Consider the following 16,085-nt stretch of genomic DNA (forward strand, 5'->3'; position numbering starts at 1 on the left):
GGAAATGGCAATATTAAGGTACAGACAGCCAAGACAATGAATTCCCTAATACAAAGGCCAGCAGACCCCAATGAATCCCCAACTAGCACTGCACTACTCTTCACAACACTTGCTTTAAATATTAGGTAGCGTACGTGAATAACATATTTAAAGTGAGGGTTCTAAAAGTGTGCTGTGAGGCGAGTAAGGTTTAGCTTTGGGCCAGATGGACTTCACATTAGAGAAATAGTTAATTTGGATTGCTTGCTTGTACCTTAAAGCTCATAAACCTCCAAACCTAGTCTTTGATAAAAAGCCACCAGTATTTGGTGAAGACCTGTTCCAAGAATGAAGAGTTATCAGGCATCTTGCTATCTCGGGTGCCCTGCCAGTCACACATTCTTATCATTATCCCACATAAGGGAGTAGTGCTTCATATAAACACTTACATTTGTCCTGTTTTATTTTCCATGTTTTTTGGGGATTTAATAGAATTCCAAAGACTTGAGTAATTGAGATGTCTCCCCTTTCTTCAGAAGGAATTGATTGGGCAGTCTTGTGACCCCACCACCATCTGTTACTTTTGTCTCCATCACAGCGTGAGTGCATCTCCATCCACGTTGGCCAGGCCGGAGTCCAGATCGGCAATGCCTGCTGGGAGCTTTACTGCCTGGAACATGGCATCCAGCCCGATGGGCAGATGCCCAGCGACAAGACCATCGGCGGCGGCGACGACTCCTTCAACACCTTCTTCAGTGAGACTGGGGCTGGCAAACATGTGCCCAGGGCCGTGTTCGTCGACTTGGAACCCACGGTCATTGGTGAGTTGGAGCCAGAAATTCATCAAGCCTACTTTTTTACTTACAAGTACAACTGACGGGTGTATTGTTCTCTTTTACAAGGTCATGTAACAGACCAGAAAAAACATGCAGGGAAAAGGTGTGTACTAATGTACATAGTTTATATTAAGATTTAAATCCTGAAATAACAGGACATGTGTAAACCAACTTTTACAGTTCATAAGTAAATCAGGGCTGACAAGTACTAATGAAATACTAAAACTTTACGTCGTTTACATATCTTTCAACCATTTCCTATGTCCCATTCGTAACAATGAGTAAACAAATGGTGTCTAGAATGACAAGTATAAACAAGCCCTTCTTCCAATGAGGGATTCTGGGTCCGGGCCAAATTCTGTCATGCAAGGTGGGACAAAAGCCATGCCCAGGCCATGGGAACGAAGAAGGGGCCGTTAAAAACTGCGATCTGCAAGGACACCAAAATAATGTTCAAGAAGACAACAGATGCCAACCCGAAGAACTCACTCAGTAGCTGCATTAGCGAGATAAATGTCTGGATGACCAATAACAACTTAAAACTAAATCCAAGCAAAGCAGAGATCATGCTTGCCCGCCGTAACAACAATGGACCACAGACTTTGCCTCCTTGGTCTGTAGAAAGTTGATTGAAACAGGAAACTTCAACCTTAAAAGAGAATCTCGGAATTCTCATCATGAGTGCGCTCACGCTAGAACCAGTCATCGCCATAGTATCGAAATGCTTCAACTACCTATGTTCAATCAGATGTATCATGCCACACCTCCGCTGTCCACACCGGACCCTTGTCATTATTTCACTGACATGGTCAAGATTAGACTGTGCAAATAGGCTATAGCTAGGAATGGCAGACCACCTAAGTAGGAAATGTAAACATAACCAAAACACGTTAGTAGACGTCTTGCTAAGACACCCAGCAAAGAAAATCTTACGGGGAGGAACACCAAGAACAAACTAACAACCAGTAACAAACCTGCAGGAATACTGAAATTAAACTTATTAAAAACACATTTGGACCACCACACCATGGAAGCACAGCCCATTAAAACGAAACAAATCAATTAATATTCTTTGAAACATGACTCAGAACTAGAACAATGGTAAGAAACTGCACCCTCTCTTAAAAAGGTCTCCATCTTCAAGACCAACAAGAAAGATACAGGCAGTGAATTCTAACTGCACTTGCCAACAACATGTTCAGAACATAACCCACAAGCAACCTCACGTTTCATCCACTCTCACCACATGCTCACCAAATGAGCCAACACAAATGGCTAAACAAAACCCTCCAGCCACACCAAAACACAAAGAAACTCCCCAGACACTTGCAGTCTCCTATCTGGAAACACATCCAGTGTACAATCACTATCCACTTAGAAAACACACCCACATGGACACAAGTTGCTTCCGATTCTGCACACACACCAACAGTCAAGCAAAACACCTACTCTTTTCCCTCTACTCCCCTAACCACCCTACCACCGTTTTTTTCAAGTTTTTAGCCATGTTGGCACCATCCAAGCTTACTAAGTTCCCACGGGTGTATTGTTTGTGGGAAAGGCACATTTTTCATATCGTCCAAGTACTGTTAAGTAGACAAATGAGATTAATACTATAGAAAAACACAGATAAATGAAATTTACCAGGAAGTCGAAATGCCAACATTTAGTTCTATTGTCTGGTTGAACACTGTTGAACACTTTTTAATCCAATTAACAACGAGAAACTGTTCCATCTCACATTCAACAACAAACAATTAACAATATCCAAATCACAATCAATACTGAAATAACTGAGGAATCTAAAAGGGCAAGGTTACTCACCTATAACCTTCTGTTAAAGAACCACTTCCCACAAAAGGTTCATAAACTGTGGTATGGTATGTTCCCCAGCCGGGCGTCTGATCATTTTCAAAAGCTCATAATTTCCTGAAAGATCCCCTGTTGGAGATTGTTAGATCAAAGAACAATTTCCTCTTTGCTCTAATTAAGAAGCAACAAATGCTAACCTATTAACTAACGTTGACCTAATAATAAATTACTCCACGCTATAAAGGAAAAATAATGTTCGATCCAATGAAAAATTGAAAAATATTTGATCTTACTAATAATAAGTAACTAATTCATCTTCAAAAACCCCAAGAATCCGAGGAAGGGGAGGACCTTAGTAACCACATGCTGGCCCTATGTGAGGGGTCAGCAATGCGAGGTGGACAACTTTTGGATGATTGTTCAAAATGTGCCATTTTATTAAATTAAAATATTAAACGCCTCACTATCCCTACTCTGATGAGGATTTCCCTACCTAACAAAACTAAAGGGAAAGATTCCAACACAGGATGTCTGGCTGTCAACCTTAAATATCAAATGCACAAAGAAAATATATGGCAATTCAAAAAACATCAACAATGATATTCACGTTTCGTGATAACCTCTTAGTAACCTGGGTGAGATTCAAGGTAAATTCAGCTCTAATGTTCAACAAAAAAGAAACGAGGAATTACATATAAGTAGTATAGTCTCTATTCAAGTCTTGATGTTTCAATGTGAAGGTAAAGTTTTGTTAACCAAAGTCTTGGTGAAATAAGGACTTTCCACTTCCTCAAAATAGCATCAATGTTATTCCCAGCCACAATACTTTGCCACCACTTCCAGTTATCCAAGAAGACTTGCCACAGTTCAAAAGTAATACAACTTCTGTAAATGTTAGTGAAACAGGTCTTGGTTAACAGTTAATATGTCTCTCTTTATAAGATAAGGTATATTTTATCAGGATAACTTCACAGCACTTCTACTTCCCCAATGTCAACTTCTACAAAGGGTTACCTAGAGGGCAAACTCCTTGGCCCCATAGTATTCCACCTTAATTTGTGCTACTGAAGTCTCACATCTACTGACAACCAAATACAGCACCACAACTTCAGTACTTTGTGCCACCACTACAGTTTATGACAAGATTCACTTTCTGGCACTTGAACACCTTCAAGTAGACAAGGCACTCTTCCTCTGAACCTTCCTTCTCAGAGGGGCATCCTCTTTGCCTTTCTTGACGGCTTGCAACAAGAACCTAATATTGCATTTGGGAAACACTTCTCTCTTTCTTCAACAGTCTTTGGCAATGTAGGTTGTATCCACTTCAAAGAATGTTTATAAGTAGCAAGTTTCCCTTCCCCAACCTTGTCTTTATCCCTCTGCCAACTGTTATGCAGAATAATTACCCAGAAGCTTTGGTGACACTCTCTTGGCTTCAGGTAATGCTTGCACACTTGTTTTTTGGGTAATACTAAAGTTCAAAAACATCAACTAACAACTTCACATCACTTCTGCTATTATGTGAGTGATTGTTAAGCTGGATACTGTTGCAGGCAGTGCTCCCACAAGGAATCAGAACACCAGGCTTAACTCCCCGGCTTCTGTATTCCTTTCTCCATGAGTTGCACAACTTCGACGACTCCTGGCTTCACTTGGGACCCACACCCTTCCTCACTGAAGGTGTCTGCGGTCTGGCCACTCAATTAAGGAGCATGTCTTGCTCCTGAGACCCATGGCTACATGGCAGTTGGTCACCCCGGTCTCCGACACGCTTCTTGCTGTGCAATCTCTGCAATTAGGCTCACATGGGGAAAGACAGCCTTCCTGCATGTCTTCTGCTGCTCAGACTCTGCATATCAGAGTTTGGGGGAACAAGACCCTCACAGGACAAGCGGGTGAAATCTGCTGCATCAGAGTCCCAATGTCCCTTTGGTTCTCCCGCTGCTGCCTGGATTGGTTCTCTTCTGCTACTACTGCATACTCTACAGCCACAGTTCCAGCTCCGTCCTATTGCCTGAACCTGAGGGGGCCTTTTAAGCCTCTCAGGTTCCTTCAGGTGTGGGCTATTAGGTTTAATTGCCTGACTGCTGCTGCAGCTTGAGTCTTCAGCCCTCTTCCTCATCCCAGTACTTATGGGATTATGGGTCTGGTAGTTCTCTTAGAGACATTTAAGAATGAACCATTATAATTCCTTGTTACAGAGGAAGATAGTCTATTTAAGGCAATGTTTCCAGATTCCCTTCCTTTATACCTTTGGGAGTAGGGAGAATGTGTATCATCACAGAGAGGACAACTGCATGACCTCCTGCACCTTCATGCTTATACAGAGGAATACCTCCCTCTGAACTCCGGCCACACAAACGATGGGCAATCGTGTTGTCAAGGAACTGTAAGGTGACACGCAGCACTTTATAAAACAAATAAATACGGTTTGACAACTGATGTTACCAAGAATCCACAACGCTTGTTGCTATACATTTTTCTTTGGATGTGCAGCAGGATTTGTCGGGGGGCAGAACACCTATTGCCTGTTTCAGGTGGGCCTGGCCCTGCTTCTGGCGAGGGATGTGTTCAGAAGTTCCATGGTGCCGAAGGTGTGTGTTGAGAGGAAATATTTTGAGACAATCGGTTCACCGGCCCCTTTGGTATCGGAACACTGCATGCACTGATGATTTAAAGACACATCACAACCCTCAGTGAGCTGGGGGCAAAGAGTTGCACTTAATACCTGGCTTTATTTTTAAAGCTGTTGTCCATAAAATCACCATGAGCTGATGAGACACTAACTGTCCCCAATCAAAAACACGGTTTAGAGTGGAGGTGTGCAAATTGCGCCACCATGTCCTTGGTTGTCTGTGAAAAAGTTCTAGACATGGACACTTTTGTGAAATACTCAAATGTAGGTTTACATGAAATAAAAGTAGAATGGTGAAGACTTTCAATGAATTTGAGTTTGAAAAATGGTACTTGAAAAGGTAGACTTTCACGAGAAAAATGATATTTGTCAGGTTTACGTCAACTTAAAACCAATGATAAACCAAAGTTATGTGAAAAAGATGTATCTGCCTTGCTTTCATGTATAGAGCAGAAGTCTGCTGACATTCTTCCAATTCTCAAATGTTGTCACATACTTTCCCTAGATGAGGTGCGAACTGGAACCTACCGTCAGCTCTTCCACCCGGAGCAACTAATCACAGGCAAAGAAGATGCGGCCAACAACTACGCCCGCGGCCACTACACCATCGGCAAAGAAATCATCGACCTGGTGCTGGACCGGATACGCAAACTGGTAAGTATTCCTGCTTCAAGGAATGGGTAATTCAGCAAAGAAAACCTACAGCGAAGTGCAGCAAGCAGTGGCCACTGGGGCAAGCCTGCATTAACATGTCTCATTGTGGCCAGCCGTCCTGGTTCCGGTTTTCAGATCTTAAAGCTTTTCCGAAGGAACCTCGAGCCAGGGCAGCAAAGGTGCAGTCCATCAGTTAGGTCTCCAGAGAATTGACTGGCTGCCTCTTCTTTTCCTTTGGTACCACAGTACTTTGGCTGGGATCCTCGCCCAACCAGGTTAGTCATCTTCTGTATCCCAGTAATGGGTGATACCTATGGGTTTGGGCGTATAACAAATGCAATAAATACATAATAAAAATACTGCGTATAAGTCACCATGGGCACTGCCATTTATGTATATTGACGTTGTTCAAAGCACGCACAACACAGGTCAATGGGTGTCAGAGATTTGATTAAGTTTGACATAGGAGCGAAGCTGACAATAGGGCCGAGTGCACTACTGCTGCGGGTGCGGGGGCATAAGTGAACTATGCACGTTTAAATGGAGTAGAATCGGAAATCTTTCCGAAATATACAAAACTTGGATGCTACCCTCAGTGAGGAGTACAGGGGAGGTCAGGGCCTATAGAGCTTTGGCACATAGCTGAATAGGGAAAGAAATTAGTTCTTGGTGTGACAGTTCGTAAAGTGGTATGAGTTTGTCTATGAGCAAGGCCGGTTTCAGTGTGGAGAACTTTGTGAGGGATGTCAGACAACGGAGAGGAGACTCTGCACGTTGACTTGGCTTCCTGTGGAGTGCAGATTAATGGGTAACATCATTAAGAACATCTGATCCGGTTGGCAAATCAGGCAGGTTTTTCAGGGGATCTTCCAGGTAGTCCTGACCAGGGCTAACTAGGATGGCATTTTCTTAGATACAAGAAAGGGCAGGAGCGTGGTAGCCTTGTCTGGGCAGATGATGTGCAACCTATGTTTTTCTAGGCGCGAACCCTGTGTTGAGGGTGTTTTTCTTAAGATTGTAATTCAAAAAGAACCGTATGGTCTAAGGCATAAGGGTGGATTGCATTGCATTTTATGAGTTCTGCTTTACAGTCTATGAGATCCGAGTTGACAAGATGGAAAAATAACCGAACTCTTCCCCACCCCCCAACCTTCATTCGTGAGGTTAAGCTCTGAGAAAATGGCAAATGCCTGTTTCTTTATAGCGGCTTGACAAGCCAGCAGCATATTGGTAGGCAGACTGAATGCCTGGCCACTGGTTCCCCCAACATTTCCATGGCAATTAGCAGAATCGCTAGCACGCAATCCTAATGCATCGCAAAGTGGACCAATGATTGCTCTGAATCCTGTCAACTGAAAGGCCCAGCACTCCAGTTTGTGTTGAGACAGGCTACAATAGCACCCCATGGTCGATGTTCAATGCACCCGACAAATCCACTGGTGCACACAATCCAGGTTCCCCTGTCCATCAAGCATAGCAAGTCCTCGTGTATTTGGATTTCCTTAACCATAGCCACTAGGGTTGCAGCAGGAAGTGTATGGTTGATGCCTATGTTTAACGTGTGTTTTCCATGACTTTGTCCATGCTTGACAAGTGGCAGGCAGTTCTTGGGTTTTCAAGATCAAATGGTGCTTTCGTTAGCAAATGTCCTGTTTTGAGGCCATTTTGGTTTGTTACCTTTAGCAGAAAGGAACTTGAAATGATGAGCCTTGTATTCAGTAAGGTCAAAGATGTTGCCCCCATGTAGCTCGTTGGGTGTCCGGCAGTAGCTAGTGAGTTATAGCAATCTGACAGTATGAGGCTAGACATTTCTGGATTTTAAGGTGTGAAAATGCAGGTAATAGGTTATTTGGCTCATGTAATTGGGGTGTGATCTGCTCCAGATATGTGACTGAAGAATTGACAATATTGGTTAGGAGTCAGGGATGAGACTACAGAGACAAAGGATTTCTAGATTTTCAATTGCTTATTTAGTCTTGGGAAAATTGTCTTTCGGATTGCGTGTCTGTGTTTCAGCTAGGACCCCGATTTTATCAGGGAGCATTATAAATATGGGTAGGCCAAGAGGCACCTACTGAACCGAACTTCAGCGGGGGCGAGACAGCTGGGTGATTGGAAGCGATGTATACGACGTTGGGTCGGCAAGTTAAGCGAATCTGGAATGAAAATTCCACAATACCATGTTCAATCTAGCATACAGGATTTGGATGACTAGAAGATCATTGAAACTTGTCAGATTTACAGGAAGGGAAGATGGAAATGAGGTAGGGTGCGAATTACAGGTGCCCCTGTCTAGGTAGATGGCAAATGGGAGAGAATATGAAGGTCATGGTGTGAGGTGTGCCAGCTACATAGCTCCTGAAGGACTCTGCCCAGCTCCGAAGCAGACCATGGTGCTGCCATCAATTGCTCATACACCGGTCAGGGATTCAAGGAATGAGCAAACCGTTTCAACAGATTCAGTGGTACCAATATGTGAAATGGCGGCAGCGCCCATCAGTCTATTTGTCCTTTCTAATTCCATTCTGTTAGTTCAGCAGTCATTTATTTAGTGTAGGCATTGCCACAGGTGAAACATAGCACTGTACATTTATCTTTCAGTCCAGAGTAATAGAACTTGGCAGGAATAATGCGAAGCCAAGACTGCCTGAGATGAGGGGTGCGGGGGCAGGCAGGGTTTGGCATTTAGGGCAAATTCTGGTAAGCCGAGGAAAGGCAGTGTTTGTGAAGGGGCAAAGCCAAGTACATTGGTTGGGCCATGGAAGGGAGTTTTCTATGCATGAAAAGGAGTAATTTAAGACCACAAGAGGGACAGGGGACAGAAGTATTTGATCTGCACGACTAGCAGGAATAAGGTCAATTAGATTCACCCATAATGCAAATATCTTTTGTGGGTCAAAATGAGGTGCAATACTGCAAAGTGATAGTGCTATGAAGGGTTGGGGATTTATAGGCAGAAGGTCACCCCAATTTCTACTTTACCAGGCAATATCCTTAGCGCGTCTGTTTTCCCCACTAAAGCTACCGGGGTAAGAATGTTTCAGAAAGACGGATCATAAGAGGGGCATGGGTCTCTAGGCCTTTTCCATCACTGAGTCACACCTTTCCCCCACTTTTGATTGGGATGAATCTTCGCTTCACTGGTCTGCTATGAAGTGGGTCTGGACCTCAAAAGCAGGATTTGAGTTATGAATATAGTCCACAATTGGGGATAACATATGTAGATGGTTGGCCTTGTTATATAAGAAACCAATGGCTATGGTGAAGACTAACAACTGGGTGTCTGGGACATGGGAACTAGGGAGGGGGACGCGGCAGGGGTGTGCAGCCTCCCCAATTCTGTTTGCCTTGCCCTGGAGCCATTGGCAGCGTTCTTATGGCAGGAAATGAAGGAGGCGGGGATTGAAGCAGGAGGTCAAAGGCATATAGTTTCCCATTATGCGGATGACTTATTGCTGTACGTGGCAAACCCAAGGTGTATCTTCCGGAGCTGGTCGGGATATTGCGACATTTTCGATTCATGTCTGGCTTTTGCATTAATCCGGGAAAATTGGTGCTGTTCCCGTTAGGGCAGTTAAGAGACAGTCTACTGGAGGAACTACCAGAGTTGGGAATAAAATGGGAGCAGGAATCTTTCCAGTATCTGGGGATAAGGGTATTCCATGAAATGGAGGGTACGTTTGGACATAATACATGAAGGGCATTGTCAAAAATAGGAGACTCAATCCAATTCTGGAAAGTTTTACCCCTTTCTCTGATGGGCAGGGTGGCACTATGCAAAATGGTGATCCTGCCCCGATTGCTTTATTTTTGTGGCGAAAAAAGTGTTCTTTAAAATGCTGGAATGCTGGACGTCAAGGTTAGGGAACTATTGTGGGATACGGGGCGGAGGAGGTTATCCTTAGAGATATTGCAGAGGACTAGAGAGGAAGGGGGACTGGGCCTACCGACTTATGAAAAAACACTTTGTGGTGGCGCAGTGCTGTCGATTTTGGTGTGGGATCAACTGGGGGGCGGGGCCCTGAGAGGGCTGATGGGGGATCTACCGCCGAACCGTAGAGCAGTTGTATTTTGGCATCCACTGGGTAATAAGGGGAGAACCACAGTGTTTGAGGCGAAGAGAGGGACGTGGAGGAAATATGTTGGTGGTAGGGGAGTCGAGGGGCATTATGAGGGTAAGCTTCCATGGGGATCTGAGCAGAAGCTCTGTCAGGCGATTGGGAGGGCAGGAATACAGAGGCTTCAGGAGAAGGGGTGTGAGACGGTGGGGGTTCTTTTTGAAGGTGGGAAGCTACTTACCTGTAAGGAATGGAATGGAGCGGTGGTTCGTAGGTTAGCAGAGATATGGGAGGGAATTCCGGAGGAACCGGAGCCGAGTCGAGTGCTCGGAGTTTTGCTTGACCAGATGGGGGGTAAGGCACTTATTTCACGGATCTATAAAGCCCTGCGGGAGGGGATCCGTAAGGGGAGCTGAAGGTTAAGGAGAAGTGGGAGGCAGACATGGGACGTCACATATCGGAAAAAGAATGGGCACAGGTCTGGGGATTGGCCCGGAAGACATCACAGAATGCCCGCTTCCAGCTGGTCCAATTTAATATTTTGCTTAGGACATATGTGGCCCACAGTGGTGCTTCGGCAATGAACGGGGAACTGTCAGATGAATGTCCTAGGTGTGGCATGGCACATGCAGGGTTCTGGCACATGATATGGGAGTGTGGGATAATAGCTGAGTATTGGGATGAGGTTATTGAAGGCGTGAATGGGTTGTTGGGGACCAGATGGGAACAGAGTCTGGGAATATGTATATGGGGTAAACTCCCAGAGGGGAAAATGTACTCAAGATGGCCAGTTCCTGTTGATACTGGCTAAACGCTGAATGGCAATAGCATGGAAACTCCCACAAGGCCCGGCGATAAATATGTGGCGGGTGGATATCCGGAGATGGGGCATGGCAGAACTAACGATTTTTCAGAAGGCCGAAACTGATATGGAAGGGGAGGGAGTGTCGATACATTGTACTCAGGGGCGCTGCTAGGGGGGGCTAATGGGGCTATAGCCCCTGATCTTTTGGTTGTAGCCCCGGATAGAATCGCGGGAGCTACAGCCAAAAGACTAGCTAGCCCCCCAGTCCCAACAGTTCCGACATCAGCTTAGCCCTGGGTCTTTTCCAGACCTAGCAACTCCCCTGTACTAAATTGCTGAATGACTTGTCAAAGGCTAATGATCTACGGCCGCCGTGAAAATTGACTAGGTAGGGGCGGGAGTCGGGGGGGGGGGGTAAGGACGAATGGGGAGGATATGGACCGAGGGAGTGGCGGTGGAGCCGCCCGATTCTCAGTGACACTACGGACCATGGAGGATTGCCTGCCATGACCTATGGAGGGCATAATCTGGACACTGGAAGGAGGGGGGAGGGAGGAGAGTAGAGGGGGGCCTTTGGGGTTGTGATCTCGATAATGTTATAAAATGTTAATAAAGTGTGGGGTGAATAGGGGTCAGGGGGGTTGTTGGAAAGAGGGTGGAAGGGAACGTTGGGATTGTTATCTGTTTCTGGTTTGTTATTACAAAATGCCAATAAAGAGTGTTTAAAAAAAAAGATAGTCCACAAAGCACAGGGGTGGATCTTGTGTTTTTTCCAAGAGTTTGACTGCTTTTTCTTTTTCCTAGGCGGACCAGTGCACCGGTCTCCAGGGGTTCCTCGTCTTCCACAGCTTCGGTGGTGGCACTGGCTCTGGTTTCACATCCCTGCTGATGGAGCGCCTGTCTGTTGACTATGGCAAGAAGTCAAAGCTGGAGTTTTCTATCTACCCTGCTCCTCAAGTCTCCACTGCCGTTGTTGAGCCTTACAACTCAATCCTGACAACTCACACCACGCTGGAGCATTCAGACTGTGCTTTCATGGTGGACAATGAGGCCATCTACGACATATGCCGCCGGAACCTGGATATTGAGCGCCCAACGTACACAAATTTGAATAGGCTGATAGGGCAGATAGTATCTTCCATTACAGCCTCCCTGCGGTTTGATGGTGCTCTAAATGTTGATCTCACAGAGTTCCAGACCAACTTGGTGCCCTACCCCCGTATCCACTTCCCTCTTGCCACATACGCCCCAGTCATCTCTGCAGAGAAGGCTTACCATGAGCAGCTCTCTGTGGCAGAAGTCACCAACGCTTGCTTTGAGCCAGCCAACCAGATGGTGAAATGTGACCCACGCCACGGTAAATACATGGCTTGCTGCCTCTTATATCGTGGCGATGTGGTGCCAAAAGACGTCAATGCGGCCATTGCAACCATCAAGACCAAGCGCAGCATCCAGTTTGTGGACTGGTGCCCAACTGGTTTCAAGGTTGGTATCAACTACCAGCCGCCTACTTTGGTGCCTGGTGGTGACCTGGCTAAGGTGCAGCGTGCCGTGTGCATGCTGAGCAATACTACGGCCATTGCGGAGGCCTGGGCACGCCTGGACCACAAGTTTGACTTGATGTATGCCAAGCGTGCCTTTGTCCACTGGTATGTAGGGGAAGGTATGGAGGAAGGTGAGTTCTCAGAGGCCCGTGAAGACATGGCCGCCTTGGAGAAAGATTATGAAGAAGTTGGTGTTGATTCCGTTGATGGAGAGGGTGAGGAGGAGGGCGAGGAATATTAAACATCACAACGGTGCTGCTTTTACAGGGAACTTTTAAATATTGTAAACCTTCACATGTACGTTGTCTGACCAGTTCATTTGTACTAAACAATGATATATACTCAAATGTCAGGGGTATCGAGAATCTCTCTTGAAGCAATCTCTTCCGAGGGCAGCCTCAGTTGTTGGATCGCATCACGGCGGCGTCACTAATCAGTCTTGTATAGTAACCAAAGGTTCAGCACCAGTTTAATCATCAGTACTGGTACATAAAAAAGGAAGGCCACAATGGTCCAGGACCGGCAACAGTGGGTCGTGAGTTACCCACAAATGGGGAAAGGTATTGGGGTCTGGAACAGGTCTCAGGCTCAGGAAACGAGCAGACAAATGAACTCTAAAATCAGAAGGCATATAAAACCAGTGGCCTGCTTGTGAAATAAGCATGCGCTTAAAATGTAGAAATGAAGTTTGTAGAATGCAAAGTCTTCTAGGGTTCCAGTGTAAAGAAGCCAAGAGCGTGGCTTCTTCCAAATGTTCGAGGCACCACAGTAAGGATGGAATAATCACCAACTGTTGACGTGTCACGTGTGACAAAGCAACTAGGAGATCAAGCAGCATCTTACACAAAGCTCACTAGCTCTCTGAACGGTAACCTGCAGAGATCTAGAGATCAGCCTGGGTAGCACCCTGAAATTAATACTTAGAAATGTTCCAAACAGGAGATTACTTCTGCAAAGAAGAGGAACAAGGCACTAGCAATCCAGGGAGCTCCAAGAACAGACTAGGGTCAGATACCAAGCAGCATCAGCGACAAAAGCTGTGCGATTAGGGTACATAACTTTGGGTCCGGTGCCTGAAATCCATCGGTGTTGTGATCGAGATGTAGGAGCAGCTCCTCTTTGTTGATATCAAGGTATGCAGGTAACTTCTCTGAAGTAACCCTGCACTGATACGAGCATCAACAATGGCAATCTACGAACAGGAAACACTCTTCACACAAACCTAGCAAAAGAATTCTGGTAAATATGGCAGACATCTTTGAACAGGGTGATCTAAATTAACCACTTGTTGGTGAGCCTTAACTCAAGGTTGGTACTGCCAATCCATCAAGCGGGCAAACAATGCCAAAGACCCACACTAAGCACAGACGTGTTGCCCTGTGTCACCAGGGTGGATACTGTGTGTCAAGCTACTATGCAACCCACAATGCCCTAGGATGCTACACTGAATGTCTAAATCCTAAAACCCGGACTGGACGTCCCCTTCCATCAGGCCACCTCAACCATCCCTGACACCACGTATAACATCCAGGACATGGACAAACTGGAAACACACATATAAGGGGACCTTATAACCTTAATTCAGAGCATGAAGGGTGAAAAACAAGAATGCCACAACTAATGGGAGATTCGGGTAACTGGTAAGAATAAAGAGGGCACCAGTGAGCAGGGGTGTTGCTAGGTCTGGAAAAGATCAGGGGTTAAGCTAAAGTCGGGACTGGCGGGACTCGGGACAAGCTAGCATTTTGGTTGTAACACCTGAGCTTCTATCCGGGGCTACAACCAAAAGACCCCGGGCTATAACCTCCTTCCCCTCCCTACACTCCTCTAGCAACGCCTCCGCCGGTGAGAAGGAAGAATGAAAAACAGTAACTGAGGGGAAGCAGGTAACCAGAACTGAAATAAAAGTCAAAATGTGCAGGCAGGTCCAAAAAGCACTTTGAAGCACTTCACTTGTGCATAAGCACTTTATAAATTTACAATTACAAAAGCCATGTTTGATGCAAGTTTCAGACAGACACTAGAACTTCCCAAGAAGGCATATCTTGTAAAGCCAGGTACCAATGAGTTGCAAGAAGCACAAGCAATGGAGTTCAGGGCGATTTATAAAGAGGACCTTGAAAAATACTTCTGTCTTCCACTGGGAGAGGCGGATGAAGGCATTTTATGTGTTCAGGAGTAAGTGAAGCCAGAATGCATTTGTCGAACCAGGCCTTAGGAGCAGAGCACAGCACCAGATGTTCACGGACGAAGTCCACTTACAAGCAGAGTCTTGTCAAATGTGCGCCCTGAGCCCTACGGGTGTGTGTATCGCGATACAAACATTACATTAAATAAATGAAGACAGCCTGTTCTAAATGACTACACAGAACATACAACTCACAGGATACTCAAAGTACAAGCGTGTTTTTCGATGCTGAGATAATTCTGCTTGTAGAGGCGCCAGCTCTAAGAACACAAACAGGTAAGGTAGGCGTGTCTGCGAACAGCTGTGGCCATGAGCAACACCCTGCCCGTCCTCTCAGTCCAGGCTGAGGGGCAAGAAACACGCACGTAAAGCGTGCCAGGGGCCAGGGTGGTGGTAGATGCCAGGGAGATGGAGGCTGCAGTGATAGACAGATGTACACTCAGAGCTAAAGGTTTACATAAGGAAAACCTTCCCACCAGTAGTGTTTTCCCATACCAGATCGAGCGTTGCACGTGTCTCAAAGAAATTCATCCCTTCATGTCTCAATGCCTTCCGGTGGGCGTCTTTCCAGCTCACTGCAGTCACGCATCCTAGGCTTCAATGCGCAGTACACAGTCAAGTGCATTAAGGGTCTCACGTAGGCATTACCTATTCATTATGATAATAATATTGTTATTATTAGTGCATCAAGATCGAAGGTCGACTTCGAACCTGGAACACGGAGTCCCCATCACACTCCAGCACCCATCTCTGGGAACAAAGGCATCCAGCAACGACTCGAATACATCCCCCCCACACGTTCCGCCAGCCCCCACTGGACATGCTATGGGCACTCTACCCAGGATGGCTGAGGGCCAAGTAGCATGCTGCCTGCCTGCCAGGGCACCTCTTCGGTACTTGTTAACTTGTGCTTAGATTGGAGACATGGGTTCAAGGTGAGAGCTACACTTTAACATTCCAGAATATTCAATGCTGGTGTCCAGTTTGAATGGTATGTTTATAAGCAGAGAAACCACTGTGGCAATGGTCATCTTGCTTCGGAGGGAGTGTACCCCTGCTTGTGTATGTTTCTATGATTTCAACTGACCTGTTCTCAAGCACACGGATCTTCTGTGACACACCCAATCCGTCCACTCCTCAGATGTGGTTGGGAATAAAAGCCTTCCCTGTTTCACATTTTTGCTGTCTCGTCTTGTTATTTGAGGCGCTTAAGCATGGTTCTCATTACGTGGCCCTTCAGATGCTGTGGACTACACCTCCCACCATCCTCCACCACTGACTAGGCTTGCTAGCTGTAATGGGATTTGAAGTCCAAAATATCTAGAGGACCAAATAATCAGTGATCATCATATGCATTATTTCACACCGAAAACATGCATTCACAATGTGAAAGTAGTAACCTTGATGTGGGAGAGAAAGGTAGGCGGCGGTTGACCCCGCCCCAACTTGCCATGTGGCTTTTCATACATTTTCACAACAGGTGCAAAGTCATGAAAAAAGGGCGGTATTCACATGTCTACCAAACCTCAGCTTTCAGCATCGCAGGAATAGAGTTTGACCACCTCGCACCCGCT

The 16,085-nt window shown here is 45.8% G+C and overlaps 1 protein-coding gene across 2 annotated transcripts in view; it reads left to right on the forward strand.

The window, feature by feature from the left end:
* LOC138582488 (tubulin alpha-1A chain-like) overlaps positions 1–15,687 on the forward strand; it is a 29,443-nt gene extending 13,756 nt beyond the window's left edge. For both annotated transcript variants that reach the window (XM_069653829.1, XM_069653831.1), the window contains exons 2-4: positions 578–800; positions 5,768–5,916; positions 11,584–15,687. In XM_069653829.1, the coding sequence (XP_069509930.1) occupies positions 578–800; positions 5,768–5,916; positions 11,584–12,564 (1,353 nt within the window). In that variant the 3' untranslated portion in view covers positions 12,565–15,687. The remainder of the gene's footprint in view (positions 1–577; positions 801–5,767; positions 5,917–11,583) is intronic.
* The last annotated feature ends 398 nt before the right edge of the window (positions 15,688–16,085 follow it).

Source organism: Ambystoma mexicanum, chromosome 3q (assembly GCF_040938575.1).
Source record: "Ambystoma mexicanum isolate Mex_15411 chromosome 3q, UKY_AmexF1_1, whole genome shotgun sequence".
In the NCBI taxonomy this organism is placed as follows: Eukaryota; Metazoa; Chordata; class Amphibia; order Caudata; family Ambystomatidae; genus Ambystoma; species Ambystoma mexicanum.